Raw genomic sequence first — 19,243 nt, 5'->3', positions numbered from 1 at the left:
AAAAGAAATGAACAGAAAAGAACAAGAGAAACTAAATGTCAGCAAAGGTAAAATCCATTACTACTTGAGATTTGCTCTAGGACTGGGGTAGAGAACTAAATGACCCATAAGGTTGGCTCTGGCAGGTGAGTTTATTTGGGCATCTTGATAGAACTATCTGCTAAGTGATCAAAGTATAATTTTTAAAATAGTTACAAATGTAAATAATACAAATATAAAGTGAGCAACTGTTGAAGACATATTTAATTTTTGAGGGTAAAGCTCATTCCAAGAAGATGCAGAGGAAAAGTAATTATAGAGGTACCTGGAAAATCCAAACTGGTTAATGTACCAGAGCAATAAAATTGTAATTCAGGGGTTATCTTTTCTATTAGACAGAAATCACTTATATCTTAGAGATTTACACTTTACAGAGTCTGGGAATTAAGATACATTTCCCTAGAGAATCAAGTCATCCTTGGATGAGCCTCTTAGACAATGGCCACTATGACAAACAAAGGCCATGCAGTCTTTTTAATTTTTTTCCTTTATTTTCAAATTTTGATAAGTTTCAATAACACATAGAATAGTCATTTAAAAATTTCTTTCTCATCTTAATCTAATTCCAAAGGAATTTGGGTTTGCTGTGAACCTTCTATTTACAATGCTCTTACAAGAATAATATCTTAATACATAAATGAAAATGCTAGAAACCATTGTCCTTAAAAGATCATATCTACTAGAAAAGCTCATTTTCTCCTGCTCTCAGAAAGGAAGTCTCTTTCAATAAGAAAGAATTTATTCCCCATGGTAAACAGGAATGGCTGCATCAGGGAAAATTCTAAGAAAGGGGGCTTTATGTGCTTCTATATATTTGAGTCCCCTTCAGGAAAAAAAAAGAGCAATAACAATCATTTTAAGAAAATGAAGTTAAAATTGACTATTACAAGAGCCTATTGTTAGGCAGCTACTAGCCACTTACTTCCTCAAAACTAAAATATATATATTTTTTATTTGGATAGTAAAGATCATCTCGAGAAAGAGCATAAAAGTAAGACATTAATGAAAACTTTTGTTTTTCTTCTTTCAGCTCTTGATTTCTGTCTCTTGGCCATCAGATAACATGCTTGATAAGAGAAAAGAAAAAAGTCACACCATTTGGTTCACTTGCTATTAGACAATTGTTGTCAAGAAGTCTTATGCAGGGTAGAAATTAAAGCTATTTCCCAAAATAGGGACAATAGTTTAAGTATTGTTTTCAGTTAAGTATACTGTAATTGTCCCCTGTGCAAATGCTTCTACATAAGGCAAACAAATTGTAATTATGACTAATATAATTATATATCATTATCTAAATTGTATATGCTTCAGCCTTGCCCCAGGAAATGGATTCCTTATGGATCTTATTCCTCATACCCAGGAGTTAGTCACTATCTGTTCACCCTAATCAATAATACATTGGTGATCAATAAATGTTAATCAACATTACTTTGAAAAACAAAACAAAGAACATATATAGAAATGCTCATTAGGGATAAGGGCAGAAAGACAAGGCAATTATGTCAGTAAGAGAAGGTTGACTTTGAAGGTTAAAAGGCATTTCAGTTCAGTAAAGAATCGGGCAGGGAGTCTTTGTAGATATTTGAGGCAAGGAAGGAAGCATTGTTAGAGCATGAAAAAGGAACTTTTTTGCCACTTGGATGAGCAGGGAGGAGAAGCGAGAAGTGGGAATTACACTGCACCAGTGACTGGAACACTAAATTCAAGAATAAAACCAATGCAACAGAATCCAAACAAAGGGACACAATAGACACATTTAGTGGAAATGAAATTGGATTTCTGAACTGGATTTTAAGACCGTGCTATGAGCAATATGCTACATCAAGAGATAAATGCTACCAATTCTGCCCATTTTCAGAGAGCTCCCTAAACTCTGGACAATGTATCGAATTGACTCACAGCATGACCCCCAAGAAGGAAAAGTTGCCTGTAGGAAAAAGCTTTCTGAAAATCCTGTAGAACTTTAATGAAGAAAACTGCCTCCTTCCACACAGATCAGGAGGAGAGTTTAAACTGCACATTTGAGAAGCGTGAAGGGTGGGCCTGAAAAATGATTGAGTCCAAACCCCTAACACAGTACAGATCTCCACCCAACCAAAGTCTTGGACAAATTATCTTCCACTCTCAGACAGATGCTATGACACTAATGCAGTAGTTCGTCTTAGTGACACTCATTTAACTCATCAGTCCACGAAACAAGCCTTTGAATTGCAAAATAATAAGTGACCAGAGAACAAAAAGTAGGATTGGGATATGGTGAGGCGGTAAAGGAGATTGCAATGCCAGGAGGTGTACCTAAATATACACAGGAGAGAACTCTCTCTACTTACATTCAATATTGATTTTTTTTCTTGTCCCAGTGCAGAGAATGTGATTACCTGTATTTTAGCAAGTGTAACAACAACAGGTATTACTGTCAACTGTAAAAATATGCCATTTCTTTTTCAAAGCTGGGGCTAGCGTTTGGCGTTATGACCTCCCTTGGCAATAAACTCTGGAGGCAAAGTTCAAGGATCTGAAGTATTCATGTGATACTGCATTTGACTAACTGACATCTAGTTTGGCTATAGAGATGGCTTAGATGAGAGCTGAAGGCTTCTTGTGCCCATGTATCATTTCCTGATAGGAATTTAACTTCCAGCATTATCAAGTGATAAAACTTACCTCTGACATGATTTCCATCCCATCTGCATGGTAGCCAGAAAATACGTCTGGGTTAAGATGGACCCTGATAATTTTGTTGATTCCATTCACTATTCTTTCTGTAGGAACTTTAATGGCAATACTTTCTTCATGAACCTGGCCACTCTGCTAGGGAAGTATTTACATTAATACTTAAGGGTGTGCAAGATGGTGAGACAGGGAGATGAAGGAATTGTGCTGTGCTGTCCCTATGTTCATATGTGGGTATGTGAATATGCTTCATTTTGTTCTGTGAGAACTACCTGCTAGTCAATCCTCTGCTTGTGATCTTTGAGTCATCTTCCCCTAGTTCTGCTAAAATGATCTCTCTAGAGATCTGCCCATGACACTCCTAAGCTTAAAGCATACTGATGATTCCCACATGTCTATTGAGCGAAGTCCAAGCAAAGTAACATGATTCATGACCCCTTAAGAGCAATTTCTCAGGCCACCTGGGTGGCTCAGTTGGTTAACTGTCTGCCTTCACCTCAAGTCATGCTCCCGGGGTCCTGGGATCGAGTCCTGCATCGGGCTCCCTGCTTACCAGGGTGCCTGCTTCTCCTCCCATTGTCCCTCCCCCTGCTCATGTTCCCTCTCTGTCTCTCTCTCAATTAAATAAGTAAAATCTTTAAAAAAGAAGAAGAAGAAGAAGAAGAAGAAGAAGAAGAAGAAGAAGAAGAAGAAGAAGAAGAAGTCGTCTCCACCCACCTCTTTCCTTGGCCCATTTCTCACCATTCCTTACCTTGCATTATGGATCCATCCATGGCAGGCATAACTTTTTCTGTATTTCATGCTTTATTATTCAGGCTGTAAATCTTTGCTCGGCCAATTTCTCATCCTTTGAGATCTTAGGCATTCTTTCCTACAGGAGTCTTTTGGTGAGTCTGTCTTTCTGAGCAGTTGGGATCAGTACTACTTCCCCATACTTCTTCCCTCAATCACTATGTGCTAATCTTTGCTTCATTGAAGTACATTAATGTTCTGGTTCCAACTAAACTGGAAACTGCAAGGTGCTATATTCTGAGATAGTTTCTGGCACAGAGAAGACGAGAACCAGCCGTGCCAGTGGTGTTAAATCCTTGCCTGATAGCAGACCAATGTCTCAGCTTCAATCAGTCAGACAGAGAGAGCACATTTCCTCTTCCTATGCCTCTTTGTTCTAGTCAAGCCCTCAATGGATTAGATAATGCCCACTCACATTAGGGAGGACATCTGCTTTATTCAATCTACTGATTCAAATGGAAACTCTCTCATAGACATATCCAGAGATAACATTTAGCCAGATAACTGAATATCCCCTGACTCAGTCAAGTTGACACATAAAATTAACCATCACAACCTCAAATGTAAAGTCAAGGTGTAGACTAATTTATAGGCGGCATGAATCCATTATTGTACCTTACATGCTGGGGAAATAGCATGAGTATGAGAATTGTATTTTGGGACAATGAATCTGATGTTGGTTTGTAAAATGTAATACCGAAGAGATCAGAAAAGACTACACAGGTGAGGTAATAAAAGTCAAACCCTGGAGTTTGTGAGGAATGTGGGAAGTATAATAAGGGATAGTTGTCAAAATAATCATTGTTTACATTTTCTATGCTTTCAGTGAGTTAAGAATTGTGTGAAGTGCCACTTAAATCTCACAGAAACCCATCAGACACTCAGATTTGTGTCTCAGATTTGAGACAACCCAGGTTCAGGTTAAGTGGCTTGCCTGAATTCAAACCCAGCTCTGCAATAAACTCATGCTCTTTGCTCTGACTCTTGGCCAAATGGGTAAATAGAGTCAACAGTGCACATGGTGTGAACATAGCAGTTAGAGTATATCTTTCAGGATTTTCTTCACATTTTACCAATGTCCAGTGATTTTGGTAAAGTCAGGAGAAAAAAAAAAAATAGCTAGGTAGATACAAAAGACTGAGTCCCCCTCTATCCTCATTTGTAAGCCAACTCAAATTAGTCAAGATTGCCAAAAATCACCTAGAGATCGAAGCTCAAGAAATTCCGGGGCCACTAGTTTTTATTTAATGAAACCACCAAAGATGTCCAGTGTGAGTTCTGTGAAGGGGAGACTGCTGTGATTTTTAGTTTTTAAATGATGTGGATGTATGTGGTAGGCAGAATAATGACTCCCTAAAAAGATATCCATGTCCTAATCCCTAGAATGTGTAAATGTTATCTTTCATGGCAAAAAACAAAAACAAAAACAAAAACCTGCATATATAATTAAATTAAGGAGTTTTGAGATACGACGACTATCCTAAATTATCTACGTGAGCCCTAAGTGTCATCACATGTATAAGAGACAAGTAGAAAGACTGCAGAGAAGAGAAGGCAATGTGACCACAGAGGCAGAGACTGGAGAGATAGAGCCACAGGACCAGGACTGCTGGCAGCCACCAGAAATATGAAGAGTCAAGAACAGAGTGTCCCGTGAGTCTCCATGAGGGAGCATGGCCCTGCTGACACTTTGGTTTTGTCCAGTGTTGCTGATTTTGGAATAAATTTCTGTTGTTTTAAGTCACCCAGTTTGTGATAATTTGTGACAGCAGTGACAGGAAACTAAGCCAAATGACATCGGAAGACCTAAATCCTGAACATTCTAAAAATTCGTTAATACATCCCTGGATTATTTATACCCTTTTCACAGTGAAAAAAAAAGTGGGGGAGAGAATGCTTCCCCTGGGCAATACCTTAAAAGGGATTTGACTTGACCTTGGAGAACAGAATACTAGGCTTCCCAGACTTTGTTTACTCCTCGTGCAGACTGTTTTACAGTCTTTCCTTCCACACTGCCCATTTAAACTGTCACTGTCACAGATTTGACTGATTTTTAGACATTTGGACTCACAAAATAAATGAGTGCTAATAAAATGGGGACGTGTCCTGCCATCGAGCTGCTGAAGCAATGCAATGCTTTCTAACACCACGATGAAACCAAATAATTGGATACCGTGATGAATTTGAGGTATTACCATTTTGATGGTGCGAGGATTATGATAAGTGTGAAACAGTAATGCCACGTTCCTTTTGTCCATAGGCTCGCTGGGATGGCCTGACTGGGCGTATCACTTTCAATAAAACCGATGGTTTGAGGAAGGATTTTGATCTGGACATTATTAGCCTCAAAGAGGAAGGAACTGAAAAGGTAACCTGCTCAATAATAAATTTAAGAATAAAATAAAGAGCACTGTACAAGCATTTTAATTGCACCTACAAGGAGCAGACGGACAAAATGATTCTCTCAGCATGTCCATTTACTTCCAGTTTTCTAGCTCTCTCGCCCCCTGCTCTGCTGATAGATGCTGACACGCTAGATTCTGAAATTGTATGTCATTGATAGCAATGCTAACATTTATCTAGTGCTTGGTTTATAAAGCAGGCATAATTAAGGCATCTGGCCCTATGGGTGAGGTGTCATTAGCCCCACCTCTCAAAGGTTTTTGGAAATTGAGTTCAGACTTAGAAAACAAGGAGTTTGCCAACGACTTATCTATGGAATGGTGTCCAGGTTTACTCAGAAATGAATTTTCATTTGTGCTTGAGGTTGATAGAGGGATAGACTAAAGTAGAAGAGAAAGGGCTTACTGGGTCCTTGATTTTAGGAAGAAATACACCGAAAAAAAAGCATTTTCAAGCTGGGTTCTGATTTTAGGATTATTTTAGTTGCAATTCTTAATCTCTCAAAGTTCTAAGTTCCATGTTAGCTAATTTAGAGTAATGCAAATGTGGACTATTTAAATAATGATGATAATAATAATAATAATAATAGAATTTGGCTCCACAGTGTATTTTACTATACTAATTTTATTATTCACAGTTATGTGCTGGAATTAATTAACACTTATATTGTGAAGATTTTGCCCTTTAGGACGTTAAAGAAAAAAAGGGTTTTGAAACACCCAAAACAATCATCTGAAATCCAAACTCTGTAATCCAACATTTTTTTTTCACTGTAGTGCACAAGAAGGTATGTTTCCTATAGAAGAGTGGGTTTGGCAACCAGTCACTTCACTGAAACGTTGGGTTGATTTTTAAAATGAGATAAGATTTCCATTTCTGTTCTGTTGCTTTTGTTAACTGAGACATTTTTTTTTAAAGGTCCTGACTATGTCCCATCCCCAAATAGCCTAATTAAAACAAAGATTAATTAGGCCAAATGTAATAGATGGTGACCACTGGTGTGGAAATGTTTGAGGAAAATAATTAGTTTGTGGCTTTGAGGGTACACATTATCTGAGCAAGTTCCCATTTTTTGAAAATGCCCTCTCTCTTCCTGTCTCTCTCTTTCTCTCTCTCTTTGTCTCTCTCTGTCTCTCTGAATTTTTCTCTGTCCTTCTCTCTCTCCTTCTCTCTCTCTATTTGTCTCTCTTTCTCTCCCTGGCTCTCTGTCTCTCTGTATTTCTCTCTCTCTCTACCTGTCTTTGTCTCTCTCTGTCTCTCCCTGGCTCTCTGTCTCTCTGTTCTCTGTCTCTCTCTCTCTACTTGTCTCTCCTTGTCTCTCTCTGGCTCTCCCTGGCTCTCTCTACCCATCACTCTGTATTTCTCTCTGTCCCTGTCTCTCTATTTCTTTGTCTCTCTCTATCTCTCTGGGTTCTCTTCACTTAGATTTGCTGGTTTGTTAGTTTAACGTGTCTGGCCAAGCACAGGGCCCCCATCTCACCTCCATCCTGGCTGTGGCCACCAAAGAAAAGAATACTTTTAGGAACTGAAAGCCTCTAAAGGCTGTTTAAAAAAAAAAAAAAAAAGTCTGCTCCCCTGTGCATGCCTCTCTCCCCCCTCCCCCCTGTTAATGTATAGAACTGAAGGGGGAAGAAAAGCTGTTAAGGAAACATCATTCTGGCTCCAACGTGTGATGAAAGAGATGGAGCGATCGTTCCGCCTTCAGAGCTATTTTATACGCAGCAATATTATGCACACTCCATTGGTGTTTTTCCATCAAAGGCAAAATCAAATTAGATGAAAGTGTTTTCTCGATTTGTTTCTTATCTCTTCATTGTTTGCAATAACTTTTCTTTCTTCAGGTGACTTGGGCTCCATTCCTGGAAGGAATGACTGGGCCTTAAGGCATTGGGGAAGCCAGCCCATCTCTCTCAGGAGCCACGGGAGGAGATGCCCAATCTTTTCATGTCAGCCTCTCACGGGGTCCACAGAGAAAATTGTTAGAAAAAGCCCACTTTTCACTTCCACTCAAGTTCCTACTGCCTGGAGGCCCATAATCAAAGACCATGTCATCAAGCGTAGCGTGCTTTCTTCTTGCTTAGGAATAACGTGTGTGTGCCTGCGTGCGTGTGAGGATTGATTCTGTTTATGAATACCTTGAACAGGCCTTTCTAAAGAATGATGAAGACCCTTTCACTCTGCAGCAGAGTTGTGCATATTCAAAAGATCTTTATATCTTTTTTTCTTTTCTTTTTGGTATGGGAAAGGAAAAGTGAACATCAGGCTGTACTACCAAGTGGAAGTAGCTTCTGTGAGACCCAAGTGCTTAGTACATCCCTTTGCTGTGTCTCTGTTCAGGCTTCATGTTGAATGACCGTGTGAGGTTCCAAACGGTGGGTGGGGAATGTCATACGCTGAGCACTCACACACCGTGATACCTTCTGGGTTCCATGCTCCATGTTAATTAAGTGCTATTTTTATTTTTCCCTCTGAAAACCAAGGCTGCTGGAGAAGTGTCTAAACACTTATATAAAGTGTGGAAGAAGGTTTGTACTCGGACAAAAACTGCAGGCCCCCTGGGGGTGGGGTGGGGAATGTCAGAGAAGAGGCCTGGGCCTCTGCAGTTTTGCCAGACCTGTAGATCTCCTAATTGCAGTTTAGAGGTGATACAGTCGATATGAAAGGAGAACGGGGTGATTGAATATGTTGTCTTGCAACCACATGACCCAAGAATTGAAAACAGCCTGAGATGGATTAAGTAGTGATGGATTAAATATTTCCCCCTCGGTTATTTTTGTTTCTCCCAAGCAGGCTCAATCCCAGTAAGGGCTGAAAGCAGGTTACTGCAATAGAGGCAGACACTGGTCCATTTATATTTCTTCTCAAATCACTAAATATTTTCCCTACGGGGCATGAAAACAGCAGTAGATTTGATCCATCACACTAGTCAGATAGGCTAAGGCTCAAAAGGCCAGGATAAGACATCTCCCTCAATGTCACCACCATAAAACAGGAGCCATTTTCAGAAATTCCATTCTCTTAGGAGCTAGCTTTGTTTTGCGTAGGATCTTTGTCAGTGCATATTGTCTGGCAATTCGTTTCAGAACCAGTTTCCAGAGGACAAAAACATTAGAGATGTTGGAAGGGAAATGAGATGATCTTGTAAATTCTAACACCTCCTATTTCATAGCTTATTGTACAGTATCATGTTGTCAATGAATGTGCACAGATTTATTGTATAAGCAAATGTTAGGCATTAAAAACATTTGGTTCAGGAAAACATCCCAGTGATACGCAAACATTGTCTTTCATTTTCTCTCTCTCTCACTCTCTCAACCTAATTGCTAAAATATCTGATTGACAGATGCACCTTGAATAATTTCAGGTTGTTTGACTTGAGCGGTTTTGTCAGGTTCACTTTTATCTTGCAAATTATCACGTAAGTCATGGAGAGTGTAAACAGTCGTTTCCTGTGGTCCAAAAGCTTGTCTCTCTCTTGGTAGTACTCAGTCGATGATTTCAAAAATGTCCTTTTAAGTTTAAAATACATAGGTTTAATAACCTTGATTTAATCTTCAATGAATCAGGCTACCAAAGGCAGAGAGAAAGAAGGCAATCTCGTTTCCTCACTGCTAATAAATAGATGAACCTAACTGGTGCCCAGAAAGAAGCTTATTCCACTAATCCAGCTTGAGACTCCAGGCACTTTATGCAATGTTGAATTAATTCAAACCAAATATCCTAGGGAATGGAATCCAAGCTCTGAAATCACATGCAGGGGAGGGGAATGTCCTCTATTTGTCACTAAACTGCAATAATTACCCGCACACACTTCCTTGGGATACAGCTCCATGCCTTTGTGCCTCTTCCTTCCTGCAGACCTATCATTGCCCACACTGTAAGTTGCATATACTGTGATGTGCTGTTTTGTGTTATGACTTCTTATCAACAATTTACAGTAACCTGAGCTCTAGCACGTAAGACCTACTGTCCCTTTCCAACAAGACTCACATTCAAATTCGGAAAGCTCTTTGCATGCTGACCGTATTGAGGGTGGAAGAGTCCACCAGAATTTTTTTCCAAAAGAGGATGTAGCGATCTTTGCAAAGTCTGTGAATATGTGTTCATAAGTCTCATGATACAAAAAACAGACGAGTCTTATTTTCTTTCCTAAATACTTGATATTTCACTCAGCAATGTTGGATTTTGACTTTATGTGAATCACTCGGTAGGTTTGGAAAATGGATACTAGTCACCCTCTGAACACCCTCTTGTGTCGCTTTTTTTTTTTAAAAAGTTTGCTTACTGTCATTTGGCCACTCATTTTCAGAGGCTTCCCTTAGTTGTCCTAGATAATAAATGGCTGCTCCCACATGCCCGTTTACAAAGTGAAAGAAGGCAGGACCAGACAATTTAGCTCTTGAGTGTTCCTCCCCACGAATAATTGATCCACCCTCTGCTACTTCTCACTGGTAAATTACTGCTGTCTGCTTTTGCTCTATGGTTTGAAAATTGAGGCTCTGCTTCCTAGAGGCACTCCTCCAAGGTCAGAGAACAAGACTGAAATGCTAGATGTCTAGGCATCTGGAAAACTGTATCCCTCGTCCCCCAACGCACATGACTCATAAGATCTTGCTTCTTCTGAAAAGCTGATGTGTCTATTTGAATAACAGGTAAAGCAAGTTGACTAGCTTCAAAACATGCACACACACACACACACACACACACACACACGAATTCTGTTTTGCTAATTAAACAATTTGAAACCGAAGGCTGTGGTCATTCAAACTGCATATGTATACTGTCCACTTCCTAGGAATAACGTGGGAATAACCTTGACTACAGTCAAGACTGTAGTTTGATACTCTTTTAGTCCAGATTTGAAGGGAGCTCTATTACACAAATAGTAGGAAAAAATATTCTCCATTTTCTCCTCTTATGAAAGAAAGTTCACATTAAATGGGACTCTAGGACTCAGTTGACCGGAAATGCTGCAGCAATGGTATCTGACCTCCTTACTTTTGGCAGGGCTGGCAAAAGAAATAAAAGCCAGACATTGAGCTGTGGAGTGCATTTGTCTACAGTTTCAAGTTTGTATGTTAAAAGAGAATGATATTATGAGGCTGTACAACACTGCCATTTTCAAATATTAGTAGAGTTCCTTTAAATACACCCTTGACATTAATAGAAATTAGTTAAAGAAAACACCTTCCATTACTTAACAAATTAGCTATAAACACAGTTATTTTCTCCACTTTTCTACTTAATTAAAAGTTAGGTTCCATTCTCCCCAGTGCCTAAGTCAAGTTTTAATTAGAAGTATAGCCAGAGCCCAACTTACAGCCTTCATTGAGTTCGAAGTCAATTGCTTACAACCTAAAGCATAGCTTTGGATGAAAACCAATAGACTCCAAGTGTGTTTAGCCTGAGTTATATTTCCTAGAAACAAGGGTATTTGCCTCAAAAAAGTGGAAAAAGAGGTACAGGTTGAGAAGAGAGAGGAGAAAAAGTTGTCCTCTCCTGGGTTTAAAGACAACCAAGGAAATCTGAAGATTCTTCAACATAAAGATGTTATGTGCATTGTGTGTGTTCTATGACAGGCATCACCCTTGACAGTAGAAAGACTGAATGGTTATTAGAGCTTTTGTCCTACAACCCAAGCCTACATCTAGTAACCTCATTACAGTCAGGCTCAAAATACTTCCAAAGCCCCCATTTACCTAGATCTGTCTCCTTATTTCATTGGCCAACTAACTCTTACTAAGTATAGAAAGGAAAGAGTGACATTGAAATAGTTCGCACTGATGTGTGAATGTGTGATAGTCCTTGAAACTTCCTCAAAAAATTTACATGTCTTAAAAGAGTATTTGTCAAGCTAAATGAATTTCCAGCTGCTGTATTTAAGCAATAAATCTAAGTAAAGAAACAGAAAAGGAAAGAGGTCTAACATTCCCACTGGTGTTATTTAATCATCAAAAAAGCCCTCCTATCTCCATTTTTCTGATGAGGAATTGAGGCACAGCAGGGTTAATGAACTTACCCAAGATCACATTGCTGAGACATTGCAAAGCTAGGATCTGGACAAAAGTCTGTCTGCAAGACTTTCTGCCCAGGCGGGCAATGTGTTCTTCCCATTCCTCCCATTGGGAAAATGTGGTCAGGGATCAAGTATAGGTCTACTTCATCCATCCCAGAGTCTGTCCAAGTGTTAGTGTTCCTCAACTGTCCCTGTCCTTCATGGATCCTATACTTCATCTGCCTCTAAATTTAAATAAATAAATAAATAAATAAATAAATAACTCCCTCACAATCCAAAATCCTTCACAACAGGGCAAGCTTGAAGAAGTTACTGGGCCAGTTATTTGAATGCCCTTTATTATCAATGTGTAGCTTTTAACAATTACCAACACTTTCATGTGGATCTTCTCATTTGGTCTTCTCAATATCCAGATGATGTACTTTATGGTTAGAGAACCAAAGCTCAGAAAGGTTACCAGCTTGCCCAAGGTCACATAGTTGTTGGCTTTGCCTGGCTCTGAAATATGTCTGCATTCCGTTTGTCTCACCAGGCTGGCAATAAATGCCTATAGAAGGCTTCAGATAAATAGTTCATTTCCCTGAGGCTTTTCTCCTGAGTTCCTCCAAAAGCTAAACAAATCAATGTACTTCTTTAGGGCCATCTAACCCAGGAGTGACTTGGCCACTGGAGAAAACCGTAAATCATTACTTTTTAAAATATCGTTGGGTTTCACTGACTACTAATCACCATGAGTGGTTCTGTGATAGATCAATAAACAATAAAAAAGAATACCCTCACTAAAGGAGTTCATAGTCAAGTGCACAGACATAACAAGTAAACAGAAGATTAACAGAGGATAAGCCCATAACAGAGGTCTGAGCAGTGCTACTACAGTTCATGGCAGGCACACCTGCCCAGCACTGGCTCCTCAATGAAGACAGGATCAGAACTTAGTCTACTATTTATCCACACTTTTTTTCTTCCATTTATTTTTTCCCTTATATATGCCCCATCTCTCCATCATCCACCTTGCTCCTTTCGTCCCATTCCTTATCAATTTTAGAAACACCAATGGTACCACTTTGGCAACATAAGTTTTGTATCACTAGAATGTAAGCTCCACTAGAGAAGAAAATTTTCTCTTTTATTCATTGTTATGTCATCCAAGGCCTCAAGCAAGGTATGGCATAGCATAGGTGCTCAACAAACACATATTGGAAGAAAAATCTGCATTTAAGAATTCTTAATTTAAAAAAGAATAGTGAGTTTAATAAATTAACAAAGAAAAAGACCTCTCCCTACTGTATCTCAAATGACACTAATTTTCCCTGTCCCGTGGGCACACTCATTCCTTCATTGTTCATTTTCCCACAGTGAGTAGCTTCAGTGTGATTCCCTGGTGTCTTCTCCCCAGACTCTAAGCTTTTATGTCCATTCCTGGTATAGAAGGGGCTACTCCTTAATGTAAATGGGGTCACTGACAACCAGCAGCCTCTGATGTATTGTGTTCTGTATAGATTGGGATTTGGAACTCCAACAGTGGGCTTAACATGACTGATGGCAACAAAGACAGGTCCAACAATATCACTGATTCACTAGCCAACCGAACGCTCATCGTCACCACCATTTTGGTAAGTTGACTATGTGGAACTCAGGGTATCTTATCCAGATTCCCCCGGTAGAGTTTGAAGAATTCTTCAGCATCTTTTTCATGCCAACAACTTTGTCTGCAAATGTTTATTTTTAATTAGGACACTAAAAATTTATGTTTGTATATGTCCATAATTGCGTTGAATTAGAAGCTTCCATCAATGTTCTGAATATCTCCCACCTTCAATCCATTCTCAGCTCTGTCTTGCTCCCACTCTCTGGCCCCACTCAGCTAGTCTCCCTTGCTCTCTGGCTGCTGGTTGGTTTCAACTGGCTGCTGGTTGGTTTCAACTGAGGAGAGATTCTGGCAAGGGACTAAAGAAGTAGAAAAAGAGAAATAAGAACATTACTTCCCCTGCCTCCAATGGTTTTCTCAGAACCTCTGTCCTTCATAACCACAGCTCCTATTCTGTCCATGATCTTGCTTCCAGAGTTCTGCTGTCCTGGACTCCAGGAGCACTCTTTCCTCCTACCTGATTTAGCCCTAAGTGCTATAAGTTTCCTGATTATGTTGGTCCCTGGATGTTTATACCCCACCGTTCCTCCCACCTTCATTCCTATTGGCTCCCTTTGCCCTGATCACTCCTTTATAAATAACGCCTTTACTAAGAAGTTTTTCAAAAGGCCAGTTAAGGGTACTTCCTCCTTCCTATTAGAGCCCTGATAATATCCCTATCCAGACATGGTATATCCCCAGATTGTGCATTCTTTCCCTTTTCCAATCCTAACCCAAGGAATCAAGGACAGGAGAGGCCACCTCTAAAATCTTCACTTTCAGACATTCCTGCTTTATTTGATTCAGTCCATTAACTTTTGAGAATTGTTCATCCATAATAAAAATGGTTTTGTTTTTCTGGTGACTACTTCCTCAGCAACTATCTCATAGAAAGGTAGAGTTTTCTATTTCTATTAGTTTGTTTGAGGATAAACCTAAATGGGTCTTAAATGTCTGAAGAAAATGTATAATGAGAAGTAAAAGAACATATCAGTAATGCAGTAACTATTATAATGTTAAAAAAATAAAATAAATTTTCGTTTAGCCAAATGAGAATAAGGTTAAAGATACATGGTTGTAAGGAAATGTCCATTATTCATAGAATAGGGATTTATTATGTAAAAGTATAAGCAAAGAATAACCAAATATGAAATGTGAGGTGAGTTCAAATAAGAAAACGGAACTTGTAATATAAGAAGACATAGAAATAGTCTTTGAATAAGATACCCTGAAGGAAACCAACCAAAATATCTAGATAAAAGTGAATAGTGAAACTGAGATGAAATTTAACTGTGAGATGAGGAAATGAGAATATTTAGTAGATAGGAAGTTTGAAAAGCAAGAGGGTATATTTGCTGATTTAAATTTCCTTTTTCTTAGTAGACAAAGCCCTTATGTAAAAGCCAAGAGGAAGGGTGGCAGGTCATGCAAAGAAAGTCTGGGTGTAGAGACAAATGAAAACCAAACATTCAGATTTCTGGTCCTTTATTGCTGGACCTCAAGTTCAAATGTGACTGTGTCTCTGTCATACTATTCACTCACAGCCTTGCCCTTAGCAGCAGAGGAAAACATTCTTATCAACACACTGAAGAGGGAGAGAAATTAATACAGGAAATGTTCTGTATTGGTAGAGGGCATAGGGAAAATGAGTTTAGGGAAGGCAGGAAGGTGAGGAACTAACTTCCTTTCTCTGAAATCTTAATAATCATTTTCAAATATTTTGCACCTTCTGACTTTGGATGGAGCTTATATAAGTAAATTCTACCTTCCATTATAACAGGGTTTTTGTATTTGGTTTGTTTCCTGTAGGAAGAGCCCTATGTTATGTATAGGAAATCTGATAAGCCCTTATATGGAAATGACAGATTTGAAGGGTATTGCCTGGATCTGTTGAAGGAATTGTCAAACATCTTGGGGTTCATTTATGATGTCAAACTCGTCCCCGATGGCAAATATGGAGCCCAGAATGACAAAGGAGAGTGGAATGGAATGGTCAAAGAACTTATAGATCATGTAAGCAAAAATATATCTCATATATGGGTTTTAAGTGTCTGACAAAATGCTTAGCAAGAAGTAAAAGAGAAAAAAATGATTGAGTCAATGTCAGAAGAAATGTTACCTTTTTTATGAATTCTAATAATGGCCTAAAAAGTCTGAGAAAACAACAAGGAAATGGAGTTTGCTTACATAGAAGGGCAAGTAAGGACACAAATTGAGGACAAAAATTTATGGGTCCATCCATCAAGCTGAAGAATAAACCTGAATAATTCTTTAATTCGATAAACACTTCTACAGTTTGCAGCTCAGAGCAAAAGCCGCATCTTCTCAGCTGATTTTATGACCAAATGGTTCCTTCCTTGTTCTGCTCACGTGCCCTTTTTAAAGACATCTTCCTCTAATTTCTTCCTTCATTCAGTGCCAGAATATATATACATCTGTCTGTGTGTGTGTGTGTTTTCATACTTTCTGGTTTCTCTTTGCTAATAAATACTATCTCACAAGCATAACTGTGGAAGTCAACTGCTTTCATACTAGAGCCAATTATCACAGAAGCTTCTTGCATGAGAAACATTTGGAATTGAGAAATATAGATCAGAAGGACCAGAAATATAGTCCAGACATTTGCTGAGAAGCGAGACTACTAAGACAATGATTTTGAACTTGATTTTGCAGAAGGCTGACCTGGCAGTGGCTCCTCTTACCATTACCTACGTTCGGGAGAAGGTCATTGACTTCTCCAAGCCCTTCATGACACTGGGCATCAGCATTCTCTACAGGAAGCCCAATGGTACCAATCCAGGAGTCTTCTCCTTCCTCAACCCCCTGTCTCCTGACATTTGGATGTATGTGCTCTTAGCCTGCTTGGGAGTCAGTTGTGTACTCTTTGTGATTGCAAGGTAAGTTTGAGAACTACTGAATTCACAACAGATCTAGGTCAGTCTCAGATTGACATGTATGCTCTAGAGGTAAACATAGGTTAAGAACTTCAAAGTATTATTTTAGTTTTGCCTAGTGCTCCATTCTGTCGAGCTCTTCCTCAAAAAGCCACTGCAAACGAATATCTTCTAATTTTTTATAAAGGTACTTTTAAAAGACAACAAGATAATTTTTATATTAATTTTCCTAGTATTTCAGACAACATAAAATGTTTGTTTACCTGTTTTTCCTGAATTATATTACAACAAAAGCAACAGCTCAGCTAGTAAATCTAAAATGCTTCAACAGGAAGAGTAAAATGGTGTCCAGATACTTGACTCTTGGAATATTCCATTATGCAAAACAGAACAAAGTTAGCTAGGAACTATTGTAGCAAATAATAAATACTGGGGTGAAACAAGATTGCGTAATCCTCAGGAACAAAGAAAAATACTTCGAAAATTTGATAAAATTTATTTTAAAAAACTTTAGAGAGTTAAAAAACATTCTAGAAATAACTATGAAAAGAAAGATTACTAACATGTAGAGTCTAGAGGCATGAAATATTTATACTACCACTGATGATTCAGCTTAGGTTTTATTTTCTGAGATAACTCTATATTTAACCATTCCACTTTACACAATTCTTCAAAGGCTTTTTATACCTTTCAGTAGATTATATTTTCTAAATACCTTTGATGCTGAATTTGAAACGCAGCTATTTTATCTTTCTGTTGGCTTAAACATTTGATATCCCTAGATAGACCATGTAAAAAAATAATTGCTTTTGTATGTCCCCCACTTGTTTTCAATCTTTTTCATCTTTCAACAAAACTCAGTGAACTTTTTCCCCTGATCAATTTTTGTTTTCCCTCCAGGAATTTCTATAGGAAATATTTCTTCATGCCAGCTCTCTGTCCTTGTCCACTCTGGTTTTGATTAATGCCAGGTGACTCTTTCCCTGTCATAATTATAAAGCAAGCTTGGGAAAATAACCCAAGCTAGAAAAGACTCAAAGATCCATGAGGCACACCCATATAGTCAAACTGAATGAATGGATTCTCTCACATGTGGGTATTTATACATTCGTTATGAAATAAATATTTTCTCCATACTTCACACCTTATAAAGTGTATCATTACCAGATCCCAGATTATTTTCCAAAGTTTGGCCAAGTATTAAGCTATTTCAAATAATGGCCAAGGCTCTCTTTCCATATGTCCTACCACAGAAGATAGTATATTAACAGTATGTGAAGTAATATTATGCTTTGACACTTTAGTGCTCTAAATCAGTGATTCTCAACTAGGAGAGATTTTATCTTTCAGGTAACATTTGGATATTTTGGTTGCCACAACCGAGGGTGGAAAATACTGTTAATGTAAAGTGGGTAGAGTTCATGGATGCCACTAAACATCCTACAGTATGCAGACAGTTCTAACAAGAGTTACCTCAAAATGTCAATAGCACCAGGATGGAGACCATGGTTTAAAAAACTAAAGAAGATGTTGCTTGGGGTATCAAGTTTTAAAAGATAAGTTGCTCACCTTTGGAGGTGCATTTCTTATTACTGGTCACTAAGTGAAATGAATACCTCGGTAGAATGGCTATTTAATAAATGACTACTTGTCATTCTAACAACGAATAAGAAAATTGTTCCATTCCTCTGCTCTGGGGCACACATCTGTTGGGTGATATTGGAGACAGCAGAGCAATCTAAGCAGCAGAGGGAAGTGAATTTCCATATCCCTGGGTCTGTTGGTCTGTCTAGGCAGAGATGCTGATGAGTAGAATAAGATAATGTTGATGACCAAATAGGTTATTTATCCTACTGATTTGATCACAGCCAATGGGAGACAAAACATGTCAGCAGCATCCAAAAGTTCTCACAAACATACAGGGTGAAAGTACCCCTATACACTTGACCCTAATTGTGCCTTTAAACTGCCTTTCTTTTTGTCATCAGGCTATATCAGAATAGTGTAACATTCAGGCTTTTTTCCCTCCTTATTTTGACTGTTTTTCTCAGTTCTTAGTGACCCAGAGCTCTGTATTTTCTGACTTCATTCTATTTCTATTCATTCTATTTCTACTCATTCTATTAAGAAAGCAGCCCCCCCCCCCAATCAATACTATCCACTCAAAATTCCTACTCACCAACAGGACCATTTATAAACAAGCTCTTTATTTAGCTTTTTCTCCTTGCCGCCTCCTTCTCATTGCCTTTCCTCTCATTCTGAGTCTCAGGAAAGTGGAATTGCTGTGCATCAAGTACACACTTGCAAACAGCAAGGTGCTGGAATGTGGAAAACAACTCCCTGCAGTATACAGGTGCATCGTCATGGGAATCATACGTTCAACTACATTCATCTCTATACCCTTGAATCCATTTCTACTTCTACTTTATAAAACCCCTAAATATATTTTGGAGGTGGTTCCCAAAGACAAAATCCTTGTTGAATAAATGTGCCAATTCACTTTTACTTCCCACCATCATAGTTCAGACCATGCACTTGGTCACTTTGTACCAAGAAGCAAAGATGTGAAGCGGCTTTCTGTTGCCACATTAGTGGTTTGCCTTCAGAGTTAGTGAAGCAGTAATAAAAAAGTTAATCTCATTGTTAGCTCTAGAGAGGCTTTTGAATTTGTTTTGCAGTGTATCCTTTTATGTTCTTTTAAAGGGAAAAAAAAATAAAGCCCATCACTGCATTTAGCCTAATGTTTTCACTAGATAGATGTTTAAAAATCATTTGCTAAACTGAATTGAATTCATACAG

The 19,243-nt window shown here is 38.6% G+C and overlaps 1 protein-coding gene across 2 annotated transcripts in view; it reads left to right on the top strand.

The window, feature by feature from the left end:
• The window catches only part of GRIK1 (glutamate ionotropic receptor kainate type subunit 1), a 176,876-nt gene that overhangs the window by 115,761 nt on the left and 41,872 nt on the right, over window positions 1-19,243 (top strand). The window contains exons 9-13 of one of the 2 annotated variants that reach the window (XM_038581312.1): window positions 5,765-5,872; window positions 8,388-8,432; window positions 13,423-13,536; window positions 15,360-15,563; window positions 16,224-16,447. In XM_038581312.1, coding sequence (XP_038437240.1) covers window positions 5,765-5,872; window positions 8,388-8,432; window positions 13,423-13,536; window positions 15,360-15,563; window positions 16,224-16,447 — 695 coding nt within the window. The remainder of the gene's footprint in view (window positions 1-5,764; window positions 5,873-8,387; window positions 8,433-13,422; window positions 13,537-15,359; window positions 15,564-16,223; window positions 16,448-19,243) is intronic. The other variant, XM_038581313.1, reaches the window with a different exon arrangement.

This window comes from Canis lupus, chromosome 31, assembly GCF_011100685.1.
Source record: "Canis lupus familiaris isolate Mischka breed German Shepherd chromosome 31, alternate assembly UU_Cfam_GSD_1.0, whole genome shotgun sequence".
NCBI classification, from domain to species: domain Eukaryota; kingdom Metazoa; phylum Chordata; class Mammalia; order Carnivora; family Canidae; genus Canis; species Canis lupus.
Note: the sequence above shows the minus strand (reverse complement) of the source record. Positions and strands in the feature narration are given on the sequence as shown.